This window comes from Hippopotamus amphibius, chromosome 12 (assembly GCF_030028045.1).
Source record: "Hippopotamus amphibius kiboko isolate mHipAmp2 chromosome 12, mHipAmp2.hap2, whole genome shotgun sequence".
In the NCBI taxonomy this organism is placed as follows: Eukaryota; Metazoa; Chordata; class Mammalia; order Artiodactyla; family Hippopotamidae; genus Hippopotamus; species Hippopotamus amphibius.
The window spans coordinates 68297969-68316237 of NC_080197.1; the positions used below are offsets into that span (position 1 = coordinate 68297969).

General features: G+C 37.7%; 1 protein-coding gene and 1 pseudogene across 1 annotated transcript; both read left to right on the forward strand.

Moving 5' to 3' along the window:
* Positions 1-443: 443 nt before the first annotated feature.
* MGP (matrix Gla protein) lies at positions 444-4352 on the forward strand. Its single transcript, XM_057702275.1, has 4 exons — positions 444-909; positions 2357-2389; positions 3233-3308; positions 3971-4352. The coding sequence occupies exons 1-4, from the start codon at positions 849-851 to the stop codon at positions 4110-4112; spliced, it is 312 nt and encodes a 103-aa protein (XP_057558258.1). The 5' UTR covers positions 444-848; the 3' UTR covers positions 4113-4352.
* A 1903-nt stretch (positions 4353-6255) lies between these two features.
* Positions 6256-6534, forward strand: LOC130833592 (small nuclear ribonucleoprotein E-like; annotated as a pseudogene).
* The last annotated feature ends 11735 nt before the right edge of the window (positions 6535-18269 follow it).

Here is an 18269-nt window from a genome sequence, read left to right on the forward strand (position 1 = left end):
AGCTCATCAGTCACGCACTAAAAGCATATTGAATTTGTTCATTATCAAGACAATGCCTTCAGAAAATGCGAGATGGGTACCCTTGTATCCTTGCTGCACTTTAGATGAGTGATATCCAGCCTGAGAGAGCATCAGGTCGCAGGTGTGGGCTCAACTCATAAAACTGGATGGGCAGGTTGCTACAGAGCCAATTGAGGAAACAGAACTCAGGGTGTCCCTGGCCATCTCTGTCCTGCTGAGCACTTGAAAAAATGCATCAGGCTACATCATCAGGCAAACACCCGATTGGTTAGGATTCGTAGCTCAGCCCTTCTGGGAAAATAATTCTAAATTAGTTCCAGCACAGGAAGTGAAGTCCTTTCTCCCCTAGCACCTCTCATCCATCCATCAGGAGAGCGAACAGAACACTATGGCTCTGTTTATGGCCCAAACCTGAAAGACCCAAAGTCAGGGCCAGGAGGCCAGACCAGAGAAGGAATTAGAAAGGCAAACACGTGTTTGTGGCAACTCCCTTCTCCATGGACCTGTGCCCAGGTCTGACCCAGACGCAGGGTGGCCACAACTTGTGTACCAGGGCAGCATCCTGCCGTAGCACAGTCGGGGCCAGGAGTGAGGGATAATTGCTCACCCAGCATAGATAATATCTGGAAGGAATGAATATTTGGGAAAAGTCCCAGTGCTAGTTGCGTGCCAACCAGTCCCCACCTTCTCCGGCCCCCTCCCACTGGTTCCTCCCCTTTTAGCTGCTCTGATTCTTATAAAAACTCCACAGCCTTTCACCAACAGCCTGTAGGAGCCTCTCTCCCCACCGCTGCTGCACGAGACGGTGAGAGCAACCCGGAGACACCATGAAGAGCCTGCTCCTTCTGTGCATCCTGGCTGCCTTGGCCGTGGCAGCTCTATGTTATGGTGAGAACTTTCTCCTGCTGTTTCTGTTTTTTTATTTTCTGCCTCTGACTTCAGTTCACATGGATTTTTTCCTCTCCCTCCTCCTCTTCTTCCCCCTCTTCTCTATTATAATCTTAGAAGACCATGAACTTAACATTTCCCAAGCCCTTTGGACACTGATCTCTTCTATCAAGTCTTTTTTTATATCCTCAATATCCAGACTCTTGTATATAACTTAGCAAGCAACTTCTCTCTATGGTAAGTCTCTCTACCCCTGGAAATTTTTCTGTCTCAGAAAGAAGATATCAACTTCCCAGTCCCTAAGCTCTCATTTTTTAAGGATGTTTATTTAGACTTTGATAACAATTGGTTAAGGATATTGGTTGAATCACTCACCTTTAAGAAAGTCAGTTTTCACATGAAGTGTTATGTGTAGCCCTCTCTAAGAGCGAGACCATCTCTCTAACTTCCGATATTTCTTCGGTGAATGAATTTAAAAATAAAGTTTTACATTTAAACAACCTCAGAGAAAAATTGATTTCCTAGTTTCTATTGTTAAAAGACAAATTTTGCCTTGTTTCTGTGTGTTGTTAAATATATCTGTGTATATTCAAAGCTAATGAAAGGAAATCTGAAGCAAAATTATTTCGATCATTCAGTCTTATGCTTCAATTATCTGAACATTTTAGGTGTTCTTGAGCTAAATTTTATTAATAACCATCTGTATTTTGCTTCTTACCCTTGAAATTATTCACCAGTTTTCTGCACCAGAGGATTTGGTTTCTTCACCTTTTTAACTTTCAAGACTATTCACTTGCTTACAAACATGAGCTTCTTATTGCCAATTTTACCTGCTGTGCCCAGGAGTGTGGTACAAAGGAGAGAACTATTGCTTCGGCATCATCTAAGTTCTTTCTCTGAACTGGCATTGTGCCCAGTGTGAGATGTCAGCTGAAGCCAGTGGTTTCTGTGGCTGTCATTCTAACACAGGTTCTTAAGAGGCTTTCAGAACCTCTTAGAAACCTGTCTTGGGAAAGCCCAGCTGAGCCATCTGCCCAGCCTGCCTGAAGAAACTTGCCTGTTTTCTAGACCCTTTTCGTCCCTTCCTTGATCCTGCTCTCAGACAGATCCCAAATTAATCAAAGAAGGCTCTCTGGAGCCTTGTGTCCAGTGCTTAACTTGTCTTATTTCTCAAGCCTAAAGACTTCATAGCCTTTGAGAAATTTTAGCCAAAGACCACGGCTACTAGCTTCTTCAACATCGGAAAAACTAGAGTAGATATATCCCAGCAAGGACAGAGCTAGAGAAACAACTCGTAAAACCTAAAATGCCTGAAATTTGTAATAACCACACTGCTAAATATATTCCTCCCATCTTTTTGACTCTTCCCTCCTCTTCCTTCCCTATATTTAGACTACTGCGGTGTGTAAAAGGTAACAATAAAATGGATCTTTTTTTTTAATTCCAGAATCTCATGAAAGCTTGGAATCCTATGAAATCTGTAAGTGAATATTTGAATTCCTCATTTAAATCTCATGTATTGAAGAATCTCTCCCAATTCTTAAATAGACAAAATGGTAATATCCATACATTTATAGGGAGGGAAAGAGGGTCTTTTTTAGAAAACTAAAGTAAATTTAAAAATTCAATGACTATAAAAATCACCAAATGAGCAATTTTTGAAGTTTGAAATCATGTTAAGATGGCAAGTATGCTTTCAACATACTTAGGAGCCATAAAGTCTCATCTGGAAATTTTAAGTTGATACCACATCAACCACACAGATGGAAAACAAGGAATAATGACAAATGACACAGTACAAAATTGGAGGCCGAGTCAGCTGGGAGACCACAGACATCAGCATTCTGTAGGATGCTATCAAATATCAACTTATAAAGACTGAGTACAGGAATAAGTAACATATCACTCTCATCTTTAATTTGCTCATTATTTTTATGATGTTTAAACTGTTCATTTACTGGAACTCTAAAATTATGCCTTACAAGGCCTCAGGACAGAGAGAATTTCTCTTCACAGGAATAAAAAACACACTGAGTAGGAGTACCAAAATCGAGAAAGGCAAAATGATCGCTCAAAAGCAAAATAAGCAAAAACTACTATAACCTATGTGCCAAGTCTCTAATAACCCCTGTGTGAGTTGTTAATTTCTTTTGATCAGGCAGTTTATGAAATCTGCTTTATCTCCCACTTTAATTTTTGCAGATCTCTAGTTACATGAAATGCATGAATGAATGAGATTTCAAATATATTTGTATCAGAGAATATTCATGGAAATGTTTTCAATGACTGTTTCCCTAAAACTGCACTTATTTTCTGTTTTAAGATCCCTTCACTAACAGGAGAAATGCTAATACCTTTATATCCCCTCAAGAGAGATGGAGAGCAAAAGCCCAAGAGAGGTAGGTGACAGAACTTGATGGGGGAAGTCATTTTTCCCAGTGTAGCTTCCCAGATCTAAATGGAATGAGAAACAGATTTTTTTCCTTCATATATATTATTTATAATTATATTCCAAAATCAAAGAATTTAAAAACAATGTACAGAAAACAACCGAATTTCTAGAAGACTATTTTGTGAAAGGCCCAGAAAGGAGAGGAAGGGAAGAAGAAAAAGAGGACAGAAAGAAAATTCCTATGTTCATTTAAAAACCAAAATTCCCCCTGTTACACCTTCCCTCCCTGTTCTTCAAATATCTCTTCATATTTGGGGAATGAATGGGATCTCTCTATGATATTTTTTAAGAACTTTTATTGAGATATAATTGACATACAGTAAACTGCATGTATTTAAAGTGCACAATTTGATATTTTTTTCTTATTAGTAAAGAATATATGGCAATCCCAATCTCCCAATTCATCCCATCCCAGCCCCCCAACCCCCCCTTCTGCACTTGATGTCCATATGTTTGTTCTATACATCTGTGTCTCTATTTCTTTCTTGCAAACCAGTTGATCTGTATCTCTATGATATTTTATTCTTTTTTTGCTTTTCCTTTCTCTTATTTCTCTGCTTTCTTTATGCCTCTCAATTTGAGCCTCTTTTTTTATTTTTAACTTTGTAGAATCCGAGAACGTAGCAAGCCTGCATATGAGTACAACCGGGAAGCTTGTGATGACTTCAGGCTTTGCGAACGCTACGCCATGGTTTACGGATACAATGCCGCCTACAACCGTTACTTCCGGCAGCGTCCAGGGGCCAAATGAGATTGGAAGAAGTCTCTTTCTTTCCCCAGAGCCGGGTGCCTGGTTTTGTATTCCCTTGCAGTAGCATCACTGAACTATATAGACACATAGGAATTGCTTAATTGTTCCTTAAATGTTCTTGTCTGGCTGCACCCCTCTTTCCTGCCCCCAAGTTGAAAAGTAATGAAAGTGCAGTGGAGTGAAGGTCAAAGGGAAGTTAAGATGTGTGATTATTCCTTAATAAACTTCTGGTTGGATATTTATATTTTGTGAGTCTGATGTCTTCTGGGAAGATTAATAGAAGATGTCTTCTGTTAATCGTGTTCTAATGTTGATTGGAAGCATTAAGTGCGAAGGAAGAACAAACCTTAGAAGACACTCACCCAGCTGTAATTTGTCTTGACTCTCTCTACCTCGGGATCAGTGAATGGTTGCTTCCTATTAGGTGTTTTCCAGGATTTTCAAACATCATAAATGGTCAGTCACATGATTTTCCTGCTCCCAATCTTTACATGGCTCCTAAATTCCTTCCATGTGGATTCCAGACTCAGTACCCCAGCTCATCACTCTCACCTGAATGTTGTCATATCCTAAGATGCTACAGCTTTGGCTCTTACTTGAGCCAAGAAAATATGCATGCTTTCAAAATGACCGTTTTTAAAAGATTCAATCGTGGAATTTTGGAGCTATACAAAATGCTAGAGCTCCCTTGAGCCTGGTTTGCCAATGAGGAGGCTCCAGAATCTCCTGCTTGGTAATTAGGGACAGAGTCCAGGATTTTTCAGTCCCAATTCAGACCTTGTTCTTCTCTGCCATGAGGACTGGTGCATGTCCACCTCTATATCCATTCTTTCTGGTAGGCCCACTGCCTTCAACTCTTTAGTGTAGCATATTTCTACATCTTCAAAACACAGCTTAAGATTCAAGTACTTTATGAAATCAGTGATGGTTAAGTCCACACAGCTCCCATCACACTACTCAAGCCAAGTATCCAGCCCTCCAAGAATGTGTATAAAGTCACTTTGCTGTATGGCAGAAATTGGCACAACATTGTAAATCAACTATACTTCAGTAAAAATAAAAATTAAAAAAAGAATGTATGTAAGGATTCAAGTACAATGATATTATTCATGTTTTGATTAAATTTCTTTTTATGTGTATTTGTGTAACATTATGGTAAATTCTTTGAGGCTAGGCACTATAACTGTAATTTCTTTTCTCTCTATAGCCTTGGTGCTATGTTATGTTCACAAAAAGTATTCAATGAAAGCTAAAAAAAAACAGACTGACTAGTCATGCCTGGGAGTGATCAGCCAATTCTGAAACTTTTTTTATCACAATAATGTGTGTCATATAATTTAAACCATCATCATATTAATGTAATGATGGGTGTTTTACAGTTTTCTAAGCTCTATTGCATACAGTAACTCATTAGATCTTAGAATAACGCAGAATGTGAGTAATATGTATTAGATGGTAAAATTGAAACTCAAAGAGGTAACTTTCTGAAGACATTGTAGTAAATGCAGTGGTATGCCACTCAAACTGAGGCATTATTTGCACTGGCAGCAGTTAGGAAGGACACAAGGTTCTGCCCGGGCTTCATTTTCTGTCACATGGCCTGAAAACTCTCTAAGAGGTTGGGGCAATTGTAGGGCTCACCTTATTTGTTTCCTATATCTTTTGCATCAATGTCAAGTAGTCCAAAAGGAAGAAAAAAAATAGAGGAAAAGGGGAGCAAGAAAACAAAGGGGACAAGTTGAAAACAAATGGCAAGATAATCGACTTAAACCTACACCAAATATCTCAATAATCTCATTATATGTAAAGAGTCTAAACAGTTTGATTATTATTTTACTTCTACATATGTTATAGATCCTACAATACATTTTTTAATTATTTTTGCTTTAAACAGTCAACTATTTTCTAAAAGGTTTAGATAATACAAAAATACCTCACATGTTCCATTTCCAGTGCCCTCATTCTTTTGTGTATATCCATATTTCCATCTGGTGTCACTTTCCTCCTGCCTGAAGGACTTCCTTTAACATTTCTTATAGTACAGGTCTGCTGGGTTCTTCAAGTCTTAAAAATTTGCCTTCGATTCTAGAAGTTGCTTTTTGAGGTAGTGTGTGGGTTAGTGTGGTCTTTGTGAGCTTCAACCATGGCGTACCAGGGCCAGGGCCAGAAGGTGGAGAAGGTGATGCTGCAGCCCATCAATCACATCTTCAGTTACTTTCAAAATAGATCTCAGATTCAGGTATGGCTTTATGAGCAAGTGAATATGCGGATAGAGGGCTGTATCATTGGTTTTGATGAGTATATGAACCTCATATTAGATGATGCATAAGAGATTCATTCTAAAACAAAGTCAAGAAAACAACTGGGTCAGATCATGCTAAAAGGAGATAACATTACTCTGCTCCAAAGTGTCTCCAACTAGAAATGATCAATGAAGTGAGAAATTGTTGAGAAGGTAATACATACAACAAATGTTTCGATGTCCTTTGTTAGAAGTGTAGTTCTAAAACATTTATTCATATTGTTTTGCTCACCCTTATGTTATTACCAGATGACAATAAATGCTGTGGGATTCTTTTTATTAAAATATTTACATTGTTTCCTTCTAAAAAAATTGCCTTCATATTTGAAAGATATTTTCACTGTATATTGAATCTATGTTGCCATTTTTCTCTTTAAATTAAGATATTGTTCCACTGTCTTCTAGCTTGAATTGTTTCTGATATAATATCTGTTGCCATTCTTATCTTCAAACCTCTATATGCACTGTGTCTTTTATCTCTGGCTGCTTCTAAGGTTTTGCTCTTTATCATTGGTTTTGTCTAAATTGGTTATGATACATGTTGGTGGTTTCCCTTGTTTTTCTTGTTCTTGGTGTTTTGAGCTTTTTGAAATGCATTAAGTTTAGAAAATGTTCAGTCATTATTTCTTCAAATATTTTCCCTCCCTCACTTCTCTTCTCCTTTGGAGGTTGCAATGACACACACATTAGGGCACTTGAAGTTGTTCCATAGTTCCCAGATGTTATTTTCATTTTTATAAGTTGTTTTTTCTCTGTGTGTTTCATTTTTGACAGTTTCTTTTAATGTATCTACAAGTTTACTAACTTTATCTTCAGCAATATCAAATTTACTGTTAGTCCCATTCAGTGTATTTTTCATCTCAGTCATTATAGTTTTCATCTCTAGAAGTTTGATATGGATGTTTTTATATTCTCCATGTCTCAACATTTTTAACATCTTGAATATAGCTATGATAACAATTTTAATGTCTTTCCAGGTTGGTTTTGATTGGTTAATTATTCTACTCATTATGGATCATAATTAATGGTCCTACTTCTTTGAACTCTTGTTAATCTTTTATTTGATGCCACACATTGCAAATTGTACCTTTTTTGTGTGCTAGATATCCCTGTAAGTATTCTTGAACTTTGTTCTGGGATGCAGTTAAATCACTTGGAAAAAGCTTCATCATTTTAAGTTTTGCTTTTAAAATGAGACCACTGCAGCATTTAGTCTAGGGACAATTATTTCCCCCACACTGAGGCAAGACCTTCTGAATACTGCACCCAATGTTCCATGATTGGATGGAAGGAATAGGCAATAATTCCAGCCCTGAGGTAATGCCAACCACTTTTCCCTCTATTCCACTTGGTCATTTCCCCACATGTATGTGCCAATCAGCTTTCTGCTGCAATACATGAGGGGTGCTCTCCACAGATATCCTCTCCAGTATTTTGTCATATGAACTATAACCACCATATTCTCCCTGGACTTTCAATTCCATCTCACCTCAAAATGCCCACTAGATTCCATCTTGGTCCCCCTTCCCTGAGCCGTGGCCTGGAAATTCTCTTAAGATAATAAGCTGTGGCAATCACAGGACTCACTTTGTTTGTTTCCCATCTCTTAGGGACCACTATCTTTCATTGCTTGTTGTTCAGGGCCTTGAAAGCCATTGTTGTATATGTATTGTCTGCTTCTTTATTTGTTTACAAACAGAAGTTAAATTATCCTTGAGACTCATTATTGGCTAAAAGTCCATTATCAGGCATAACTACTCCAAATGGTCATCCAGGCCTCAGAGTCCCCCATAGACTTGGCTGAGGCATTTATTGCAATTGCATAACAGTTCAAATGCTCACTCTGCCTGCTCCTACTTCCCTCTCTCCTCTCCTGTTATATTCAAGGGTAGTCCCCAACAAACCATCTGTATACAAACTTCCAAGTCTTAAAGATTGTTTCCCAGGAACCAAATCTATGACAGTTGTTTAGATAGTAAATTGGGGGACCAAGGTCCTTCAGCTCCAGACCTTTTGTTTTATCTATTATACAACACTAGATTCATAGTTTTTGAGCTGGCAAGGAGTTCAGCAATAACCTAATTCAATTCCCTGATTTTACACTCAGTAATTTGGGAGCTTAGAGACTAAATGACTATTCCAAGGGCAGGTAATTCTATTCTCTTGAGAAATTCACTTGTACTGACCTCACAAAGTCTAATTCCTTAAGCCAATTTTTAAAGGGTTATTTACAAATGATCCATATATTTGTATCAATCTCCAATTGTGTGTAGCCACACTTTTCCATCTAATGAATCTATTTTTAATGTAGTTTCCACCTCAGTCAGAATCTTATCTATCTACCTTCTCAGTTCTATTTGTTTTTTGATATATTCTGGTTTTTCCAGAGCTAAGGTACATGAAGTGATAGGTGACAGGTCTTATTTTCTTCCCCTTTCATGATCTTGGTAAGGCCTTTCATGTAGTAATACATCCTGGGAATCAAACAGTATTTAAATATAGGCAGAATGCTCTGCTCCTATCCCATAAAAGCAGTTTAGCATTTTAGCATAGCATTTGAGAATAAGGACTTTGGAACTAGGCCTTCCAGCTCTACCACTTAGAGCTGTGAAATTCTTGGTTAAGCTAATTAATTTGTTGAACCACAATTTCCTTATCTGTCAAATAAGATGATTCTAGTTCTCACCTTAGAGTTGTAAATATTAAATAAATGAATATATGTACAGTGCACAAAACACTGCCTAGCATAGAGTAAGCACTTAATAAGTGTTAGCTATTTCTACTGTTATTTTCTACTGTATTGTTACTATTATTGTAATGCACTGTACTCTGGATATTAAGAAATGACAAGACAATTCCTGTTTCTGGATTGTCATTTATATCTTTAAGGTAGCCAGCAGGACTTATAACCAAAAACTATTGATAGCACTGGCCAGCTTGTACCAACTTCACTCTTCCTCTCTTCTACCTATGATGACAAAGTATGCAGTTTCAGAAGATTAGGCCAGGGAAGTTTATTTTGATTTAAGGAAAATTCATGATCTTAGCTTTCATGCTCAACTGGGTTTGGAATTCTTAAGCCATACTTTTATATAATAATAAAATATCCACATTAGAATAGAGTTAAAGGTATACACTTATACAGCAGTGGTAGTGGTATGTTCAAGCACTATTTTCATGCATACTCTGCCTTCTGATTAACAGAAGTCTGCAAGTAACCTGTTGTTCTTCACCTGAGTTTTTGAGTACCGTGATTATTCATCATTAGTAGACTTTCCTTCAATTCCTCAATCCTACTGCTTCTGGCCTAGTTTTTTGTTTTTTTTAATCATATTACAGAACTCTAATAAGAGTAAATTCTATCTCAAACTCATTTTGATTTGGAACCCTGAAACTTTGCCTAGATTGCCTCCAGGTTTTTATTTGTGAAGTAGGGTTCTATTTCACGCCAGATGGCCCTTCTTTGGAACCCAGACATTGTTACCTCTCTATCATCAGATATACCTTCTTCCATGCCCCACCCCCCAGTAAGAATCCCTGGCACTTGAAGTTAATTCAGAACAGAGCATATTAATCTACTCTGGTTTCCCTAAAAGAATGGGGTGGCTTCATACAGGATGTATTTTACACCCTAAACTACCAAGCATTATATAGTGGTATGTCTCCAATAGGAAGAATACATGGGTCTGAGAACTAAGGTATGAAAGCAAGAGTGGCTCTATGTATCATATTTTGTAACTCACATGAGGAATTTATATTTTCTATAGAATTTTAATATCTGTGGACCTGGAAATCCTGGTTCATATAGAGAGAACAGTTTCACCAGGGACATTGGAAGAGTCTCATTTAAGCTCTAGTTGGTCACTCTCCCTGGTCACTTCAGGCTCTTCATGATAAAAGGCCAGTTAGCAAGTAAGGGAGTCATCTTTCCTAAAGGTGCTGATTGAGCATGTTCATCAGGAGAAGACAGGGCTCCTGAATCTAAGAAGGGAAAAACGCATTTGCTATCCAGGTAAGCCGTTGGAATATATCTCAATATTTCTCTGCTCAATCGTATAGTAAACGGACAAGTATATCAGCCATGGTGTGAGAGGGTCATGGTGACCAGCTCACACCTCTCAGGAATGAGGGTCTATTTCACTTACCAACTTAGACACCTAGACCACCATACGCGCTAACTAAGAGTGAGAGAATCTAGAATGGATAGTTAAAAAGGAATACAAAGAGTATTAAGGGACTGCTGGGCTTCACTACATTAACTTTCACAAGCGTACTAACTTGCTCCAGGAGCAAACTAGACTTCAAACATGTGAATATACCAGAGAAGAAATTACAGAGCTGGGGAAGAGGAGAGAGCTGTTACCCTAAAACTTGGAAACACATTTCTATAAAACAGCCACAGTATCTAGGAAAGTGTGACTAGAATCTGTTTATTATAAATTTTTCCTGGAAGAGGGACCAACCAGAATCCTGGAGAAGCTGTTCCTGGAACATATTGTATGAAGCAAGTGGATGTAATAGTGCAAGTGTGGACTGTAATTGATGCTGTGATGCTTTGTCAAGATCCCTTCTTCAGGACCAAGGCACTCATTCCCTCAGATGCCGGCAGCTGATGGCTTGTAGCTGGCTCAGTCTCGCTCCTAAAATTGCCCTGAGCTGAAGAGAGCAGCTTGTCCCTTTCTAAAAACAACTCCCATCCAAAAACTAGTCAATGCAAGGGCATGAAGACCTAGCCCCCTTACCCTGACCCTGACATTTTTCAGTCTTGTCATTACTTCTTTCTTATCATCCCTTTTCCTGCTACCTCAATGTTAGAGTCAGAATGTGTCATGGCTCAGTTGCTCAGTTTATGAATATGTGTATACACACATACTCCCTTTCTCCCTCTCTCTCTCTCTCACATACACACACATATCACATACAAAGCAGAGGTAGGAACTGGAAACCTCTTGGTGGGCTCTAAATTCATCCTAGGATTGAAATTGACCCCAATTTTTCTGATTTTAAAATGTAGCTCCCCACCCCCCACCAGACTACATTATGAGACTATATTATGAGATTTATATGTTAATTTCTTTAGAGAAATGAACTGAGTGACCTGTGGGGGTTTTTTTCCTTCTCTCATTTCTGTGAATTCAGGCATTGAAAGCTAACCAACAAGCAAGAAAGCCAGAAACATAAGTCATCTGGGGTTGTTAAAACATGAGGTTAAGCTTTGAAAATACTATTCAAGAAATGTGCTCTTTTCTCAGTTAATACAGGAGATTTTTATGGTGTTTGCCTAGAAACACTCTGATTCCTTTACTTTGGAGAAAGCAATACACAAAATTTGCCTCTCCCCATTTCATCTAAGGATAATGACCACTCCTTTTGACAACAAACCTATAACAAAGTAGGAAAATAAATTGCATACATTTGGGTGCATGTATTTAAAACATCCTGAGAAAGAATTTTCCTTCTTACAAGGAGACTTGGAAAGGTTTCTAAAGGATAATAATTTTGTGTTACAAAAGTACTCAAAGAAAATCACAAGTGCTGTGACTTACTCATATGAGTGAATTAGTCCTCAAACTTTGTTATACTCAATGAGAGTATAACAAAGAAGATATTTTAGAGCTAAGAGGAGATTAATTTTTCACTAAACTAATAAGTATACTTCTATAAAATAGCCACAGTACCCAGGAAAAGGTGGCTAGAACTACAAAGTTTAGTTGAAGCATATGGACAAAGAGAACTCATCTCTCTGAAAATATAAAATGGAATTAAGAGTTGCAAGAAACAATGAAGCAAATTTAGACTAGTTTCCAAAACGTGTGTTCTAAGGAACAATGTTCCCGTCAGCATCCTGCCAAAAGTTGTTTTATACTCAAATAACTTCTATTGTCTTTATATATCTCATTTTGGGGACACACACACACACACACACACACACACACACGCCTGGAGAGAGAGAGAGAGAGATTTAATATATGAAGACCTCTGTGTGGTCCATCATAAATGAATCTGAGTCTATTTAACACAGGAGTTCACAAGATACTTTGACAATAGAACATTCTTTACAGAAGGCATTGATCAACATCTTGCACATCCTAGTTTAGAATTTAGTCAAGGTCAACCTCTTACTCTTTCCTTCTGTAGCATGGCTAGTATGAATTTAGCATTTAACAAACATTCAACATGTGCCTGCTCTATGCCGTACAATATGGCCATATGGGAGCAGATCATGCAGTTTGCACTTAAAACCCTAGCATTACAAAATTCAAAGGTCACATGATGCACTAGTTCATTTTTGGATGACTAAACGTTAGGATAGAAACTTTTCTTATATTGAATCAGTTTAAACATTTTGGCCTTCACTCTTCTCTCTAGAATAAAATAGAATGAGTATATTCTACTGCTTCACTTCTCTCTTTTTTCAAATTTCCACATTTGATATGTTGCTCAGACACCTTCACACTCCCATGCATCTTTGTTTTCCTTTCTTTTTTTTTTTTTTCATATTTTAGCAAACAGAAACACAGAGTGCATTTATGTGTAGAATAAACTCATTTTTTTTTCCCATGAGCATGCTAACCTTGTATTTCAGCATGGCCCAAGAAGGGCATAGTGACCTGGAGCTCAGGAATAGGGGTCTATTTCACTTACCAAACAAAATTTTCTTTTGCTTCAGCGCAAAAAAATGACCCAATGCTACATGTTCCATTTGCCATGATTCTAAGACAGCAAAGCTATACAATTTCTTTTACATTACCTTATTTTATTGTGGTAAGCAATTTAATACCAGATCCACCATCTTAACTATTTTAAGTGTTCAATACATTGTTATTGTTGACTATAGGTACAGCATTGTACAGCACATCTCTAGAACTTGCTCATCTTGTTAATGGAAACTTTATGCTCCTTGATGTGTAACTCTTCATCCCACCACCCAGCTCCTGACAATCACCATCCACTCTTCAATTCTACAATTTGACTATCTCAGATACCGCATATAAGTGGAATAATGCAGTATTTTTCTTTCTGTGACTGGCTTATTTCACCAAGCATAATGTTGAAAGATTCATCCACGTTGCTGCATATTATAGAATTTCCTTCTTTTTTAAGGTTGAATAACATTCCATTGTGTACCATGTTTTCTTTATCCATTCATCTGTCAGTGGACATTTTGCTTTATGTATTGAGGTGCTCCTATATTGGGTGCATATATATTTATAATTGTTATCTCTTCTTCTTGTATTGATCCCTCGATCTTTATGCAGTGTCCTTTCTTGTCTCTTGTAACATTTTTTATTTTAAAGTCTATTTTATCTGATATGAGTATCGCTACTCCAGCTTTCTTTTGATTTGCATTTGCATGGAATATCTTTTCCCATCCCCTCACTTTCCGTCTGTATGTTTCCCTAGGTCTGAAGTGGGTCTCTTGGAGACAGCATATATATGGGTCTTGTTTTTGTATCCATTCAGCCAGTCTGTGTCTTTTGGTTGGTACATTTAGTCCATTTACATTCAAGGTAATTATCAATATGTATGTTCCTATTACCATTCTCTTAATTGTTTTGTTTTTGTTTCTGTAGGTCCTTTTCTTCTCTTGTGTTTCCCACTTAGAGAAGTTCCTTTAGCATTTGTTGTAAGGCTGGTTTGGTGGTGCTGAATTCTCTTAACTGTTGCTTGTCTGTAAAGCTTTTGATTTCTCTGTCAAATCTGAATGAGATCCTTGCTGGGTAGAGTATTCTTGGTTGTAGGTTCTTCCCTGTCATCACTTGAAATATATCATGCCACTCCCTTCTGGCTTGCAGAGTTTCTACTGAGAAATCAGCTGTTATCCTTAAGGGAGTTCCCTTGTATGTTATTTGTCGTTTTTCCCTTGTTGCTTTTAATAACTTTTCACTGTCTTTAATTTTTGTCCATTTGACTACTATATGTCTTGGCATGTTTCTCCCTGGATTTATCCTGCCTGGAACTCTCTGCGCTTCCTGGACTTGGGTAGCTATTTCCTTTCCCATGTTAGGGAAGTTTTCAACTATAATCTCTTCCAGTATTTTCTCAGGTCCTTTCTCTCTCTCTTCTCCTTCTGGGACCCCTATAATGCGAATGTTGGCACATTTAACATTGTCCGAGAGGTCTCTTAGGCTGTCTTCAGTTATTTTCACTCTTTTTTCTTTATTCTTTTCTGCATCAGTGATAATCACCATTCTGTCTTCCATGTCACTTATTCGTCCTTCTGCCTCAGTTAATCTGCTATTGGTTCCTTCTAATGTATTTTTCATTTCAGTTATTGTGTTGCATATCTCTGTTTGTTTGTTCTTTAATTCTTCTAGGTCTTTGGTAAACTTTTCTCGCAACTTTTCGATCTTTGCATCCAATCTTTTTTCAAAGTCCTGGATCATCTTCACCATCTTTATTCTGAATTCTTTTTCTGGAAGAGTGCCTATCTCCTCTTCATTTAGTTGTTTTTCTGGTGTTTTATCTTGTCCCTTCATCTGGTACAAAGTCTTTTGCCTTTTCATTTTCTCTGTCTTTCTGCGGCTGTGATTTTCAGTTCCACAAGATGAAATACTGCTGATACTGCTTGATTCTGCTGTCTGCCCTCTTGTGGCGGAAGCTGTCTAGGAGGCTCGTGGGTGCTTCCTGTTGGGAGGGACTGATGGTGGGTTGGGCTGGGTGGGTGGAGCTCAGTGACACTTTAATCTGCTTGTCTGCCAATGGGTGGGGCTGTGTTCCCACCCTGGTGGTTGTTTGGCCTGAGGCTACCCAGCACTGGAGCTTAAAGGCTCTTTGGTGGAGCTAATGGTGGACTCTGGAAGGGCTCATGCCAATGAGCACTTCTCAGAACCCCTGTTGCCAGTGCCCCTGTCTCCTCAGTGAGCCACAGCTGCCCCCCACCTCTGCAGGCAACCCTCCAACACCAGCAGGTAGGTCTGGTTCAGTCTCCTATGAGGTCACTGCTCCTTCCCCCTGGGTCCTGGTGAGCACAGTTTTTTGTGTGCCCTCCAAGAGTGGAGTCTCCATTTCCCCCAGTCCTGTGGAGGTCCTGCAATCAAATCCTGCTGGCTTTCAAAGTCTGATTCTCTGGGGATTCCCCCTCCCATTGCTGGACCCCCAGGTTAGGAAGCCTGACATGGAGCTCAGAACCCTCAGGACTTCTGTGGTATAACTGTTCTCCAGCTTGTGAGTCACCCACCCAGCATTTATGGGATTTGATTTTAACACGATTGCACCCCTCCTACCATCTCATTGCTGCTTCTCCTTTGTCTCTGGATGTGGGGTGGTTTTTTTTTGGTGAGTTCCAGTGTCTTTCTGTATATGATTGTTCAGCAGTTAGTTGTAATTCCAGTGCTTTTGCAAGAGGGAGTGAGCACATGTCCTCCTAGTCCGCCATCTTGATTCTTCCTCCCGACATTTTGCTTGTGGAACACCTTGGCTATTGTGAATAGCACTGCAATGAACGTGACAGTACAGTTATCTCTTCAATATCCTGATTTAATTCTTTTGGATCTAGAGGTGGGATTGCTAGATCATATGATAGTTCTCTATGTAACTTTTTGAGGAGCTGCCATACTGTTTTTTTTTATAACGGCTGCACTGTTTTGCATCCCACCAACAGTGTGCAAGAATTTCCATTTCTCCATGACCTCACCAACACTTATTTCTTGTCTTTCTGATAATTACCATCCTGACAGTTATAGGTGATATCTCTGTGTGCTTTTGATTTGTATTTCCCTGATGATTAGTGTCAACATCTTTTATCTGGCCATATGTATATCTTCTTTGGAGAACTATCGATTCAAGACTTTGCCCATTTTTTAAAATCAAGTTAGTTAGTTAGTTATTACTGAATTCTAGGTATTCCTTGTTATTTTGGAGACTGACCTCTTATCAGACATATGATTTGTGAATGTTTTCTCCCATTCCATATGTAGCCTTTTCATTCTGTTGATTTTTCCTTTATTGTACAGAAATTCTTCAGTTTGATGTAGTCACAACTGCTATTTTTGTTTTGGGTACCTGTGTTTTGGTGTCATATCCATAAAATCATTGCCAAGACCAATGTCATAAAGACTTTTCTCTATGTTTTCTTCTATGAGTTTTATAATTTTAAGTCTTAAGTTTAAGTCTTTAACCCCTTTGAGTTGATTTTTGTGTATAGTGTAATATAAGGGTTCAGTTTCATTCTTTTGCATGTGGATATCTAGTTTCCCAAGCACCATTTGTTAAAGAGACAATCCTTTTCCCATTGTGCATTCTTGGCACCCTTTTTAAATATTGCTTGACTGCATATTTATGGATTTATTCCTAGGTTCCCTATTCTGTTCCATTGGTCTACATATCTGTCTTTATACCAGGACCATACTATTTTGATTCCTGTAACTATGAAATATATTTTGAAATCAGGAAGTGTGATGCTTCCAGCTTTGTTCTTCTTCATGGGGTTAATTTAGCTACTCATGGTCTTTTGTGGTTCCACATGAATTGTAGAATAGTTTTTTCTGTTTCTATCCAAAATGCCATTGAGATTTTGATAAGGATTGCATTGAATCTTTAGATTGCTTTGAGTACTATGGACTTTTTAGTAATATTAATCTTTCACCATGAACATAAGATGACTTTCCATTTGTGTCTTCTTAACTTCTTTCATCAATGTTTTGTAGTTTTCAGTATACAAGTCTTTTACTTCAGGTTTATTCCTAAATATTTTATTCTTTTTGGTGCTATTGTAAGAGGAATTGCTTTTCTATTTTCATTTTCAGATAGTTTGCTGTTAGTGTTTAGAAACAACTGATTTTTATATGTTGACTTGGTATCCTGCAACCTTACTGAAATTGTTTTATTAGCTGTAACAGGTTTTTTATGGAGTCTTTAAGGTTTGCTAACGTAAGACCATGTTCTCTGCCAACTAGAAAAATTTTACTTCTTCCTTTTTGATTTGTATGTCTTTTATTTCTTTGTTCAACCTAATTGCTCTGGTTAGGACTTCCAGTATTATGTTGAATAGATGTGGTGAGTGTGGGCATTCTTGCATTGTTTCTGATCTTAGGGGAAAAGATTTCAGCTTTTCAGCATTGAGTATAATACTAGTTTTAGGATTGTCATATATGGCCCTTATTATGTTGAGGTATATTTCTTCTATTCCTAGTTTGTTCAAAGTTTTTATCATGGAAAGGTTTGAATTGTACAAAACGCTTTTTCTACATCTATTGAGATGATTATGTGATTTTTTGAAGTATAGTTGATTTACAATATTATATTGGTTTCAGGTATACAGCATAGTGAATCAATATTTTTATAAATTATACTCCATTAAATATTATTACAAAATAATGGCTATAATTCCAACTGCTGTACAGTATATCCTTGTTGCTTATCTTTTTTATGCATAGTGGTTCCGAGTTCTTAAGCCCATACCTCTGTCTTGCCACCCCACCCCTTCCCATTGGTAACCACTAGCCTATTTTTGGTATCTGTGAGTCTGCTTCTGTTCTGCTATATACATTTGTTCATTTTTTTAGATTCTGCATATAAGTGATATCATACACTGTTTGTCATTCTCTGTCTGACTTATTTCACTAAACATAATATTTCTCTACATCCATTCATGTTTTTGCAAATGGCAGAATTTCATTCGTCTTTATGGCTGAGTAATATTCCATTATATTTCCTATATATATATACATATATATATCTTCTTTCCATTTGTCTGTTGATGGACATTTGGTTTGCTTCCATGTCTTAGCTATTATAAATAATGCTCCTATGAATATTGGGGTGTATGTATCTTTTTGAATTCATATTTTTGTTTTCTTTGGATGTATACCCAGGAGTGGAATTGCTGGATCATAAGGTATTTCCATTTTTAG

Bases quoted from the DNA above. Each gene is read 5' to 3' on its own strand.
- MGP (XM_057702275.1), top strand. From the start codon at position 849: ATGAAGAGCCTGCTCCTTCTGTGCATCCTGGCTGCCTTGGCCGTGGCA. The intron at 2,390-3,232 runs GTAAGTGAATAT...TTCTGTTTTAAG, and splicing joins CTTGGAATCCTATGAAATCT to ATCCCTTCACTAACAGGAGA. The intron at 3,309-3,970 runs GTAGGTGACAGA...TTAACTTTGTAG, and splicing joins AGAGCAAAAGCCCAAGAGAG to AATCCGAGAACGTAGCAAGC.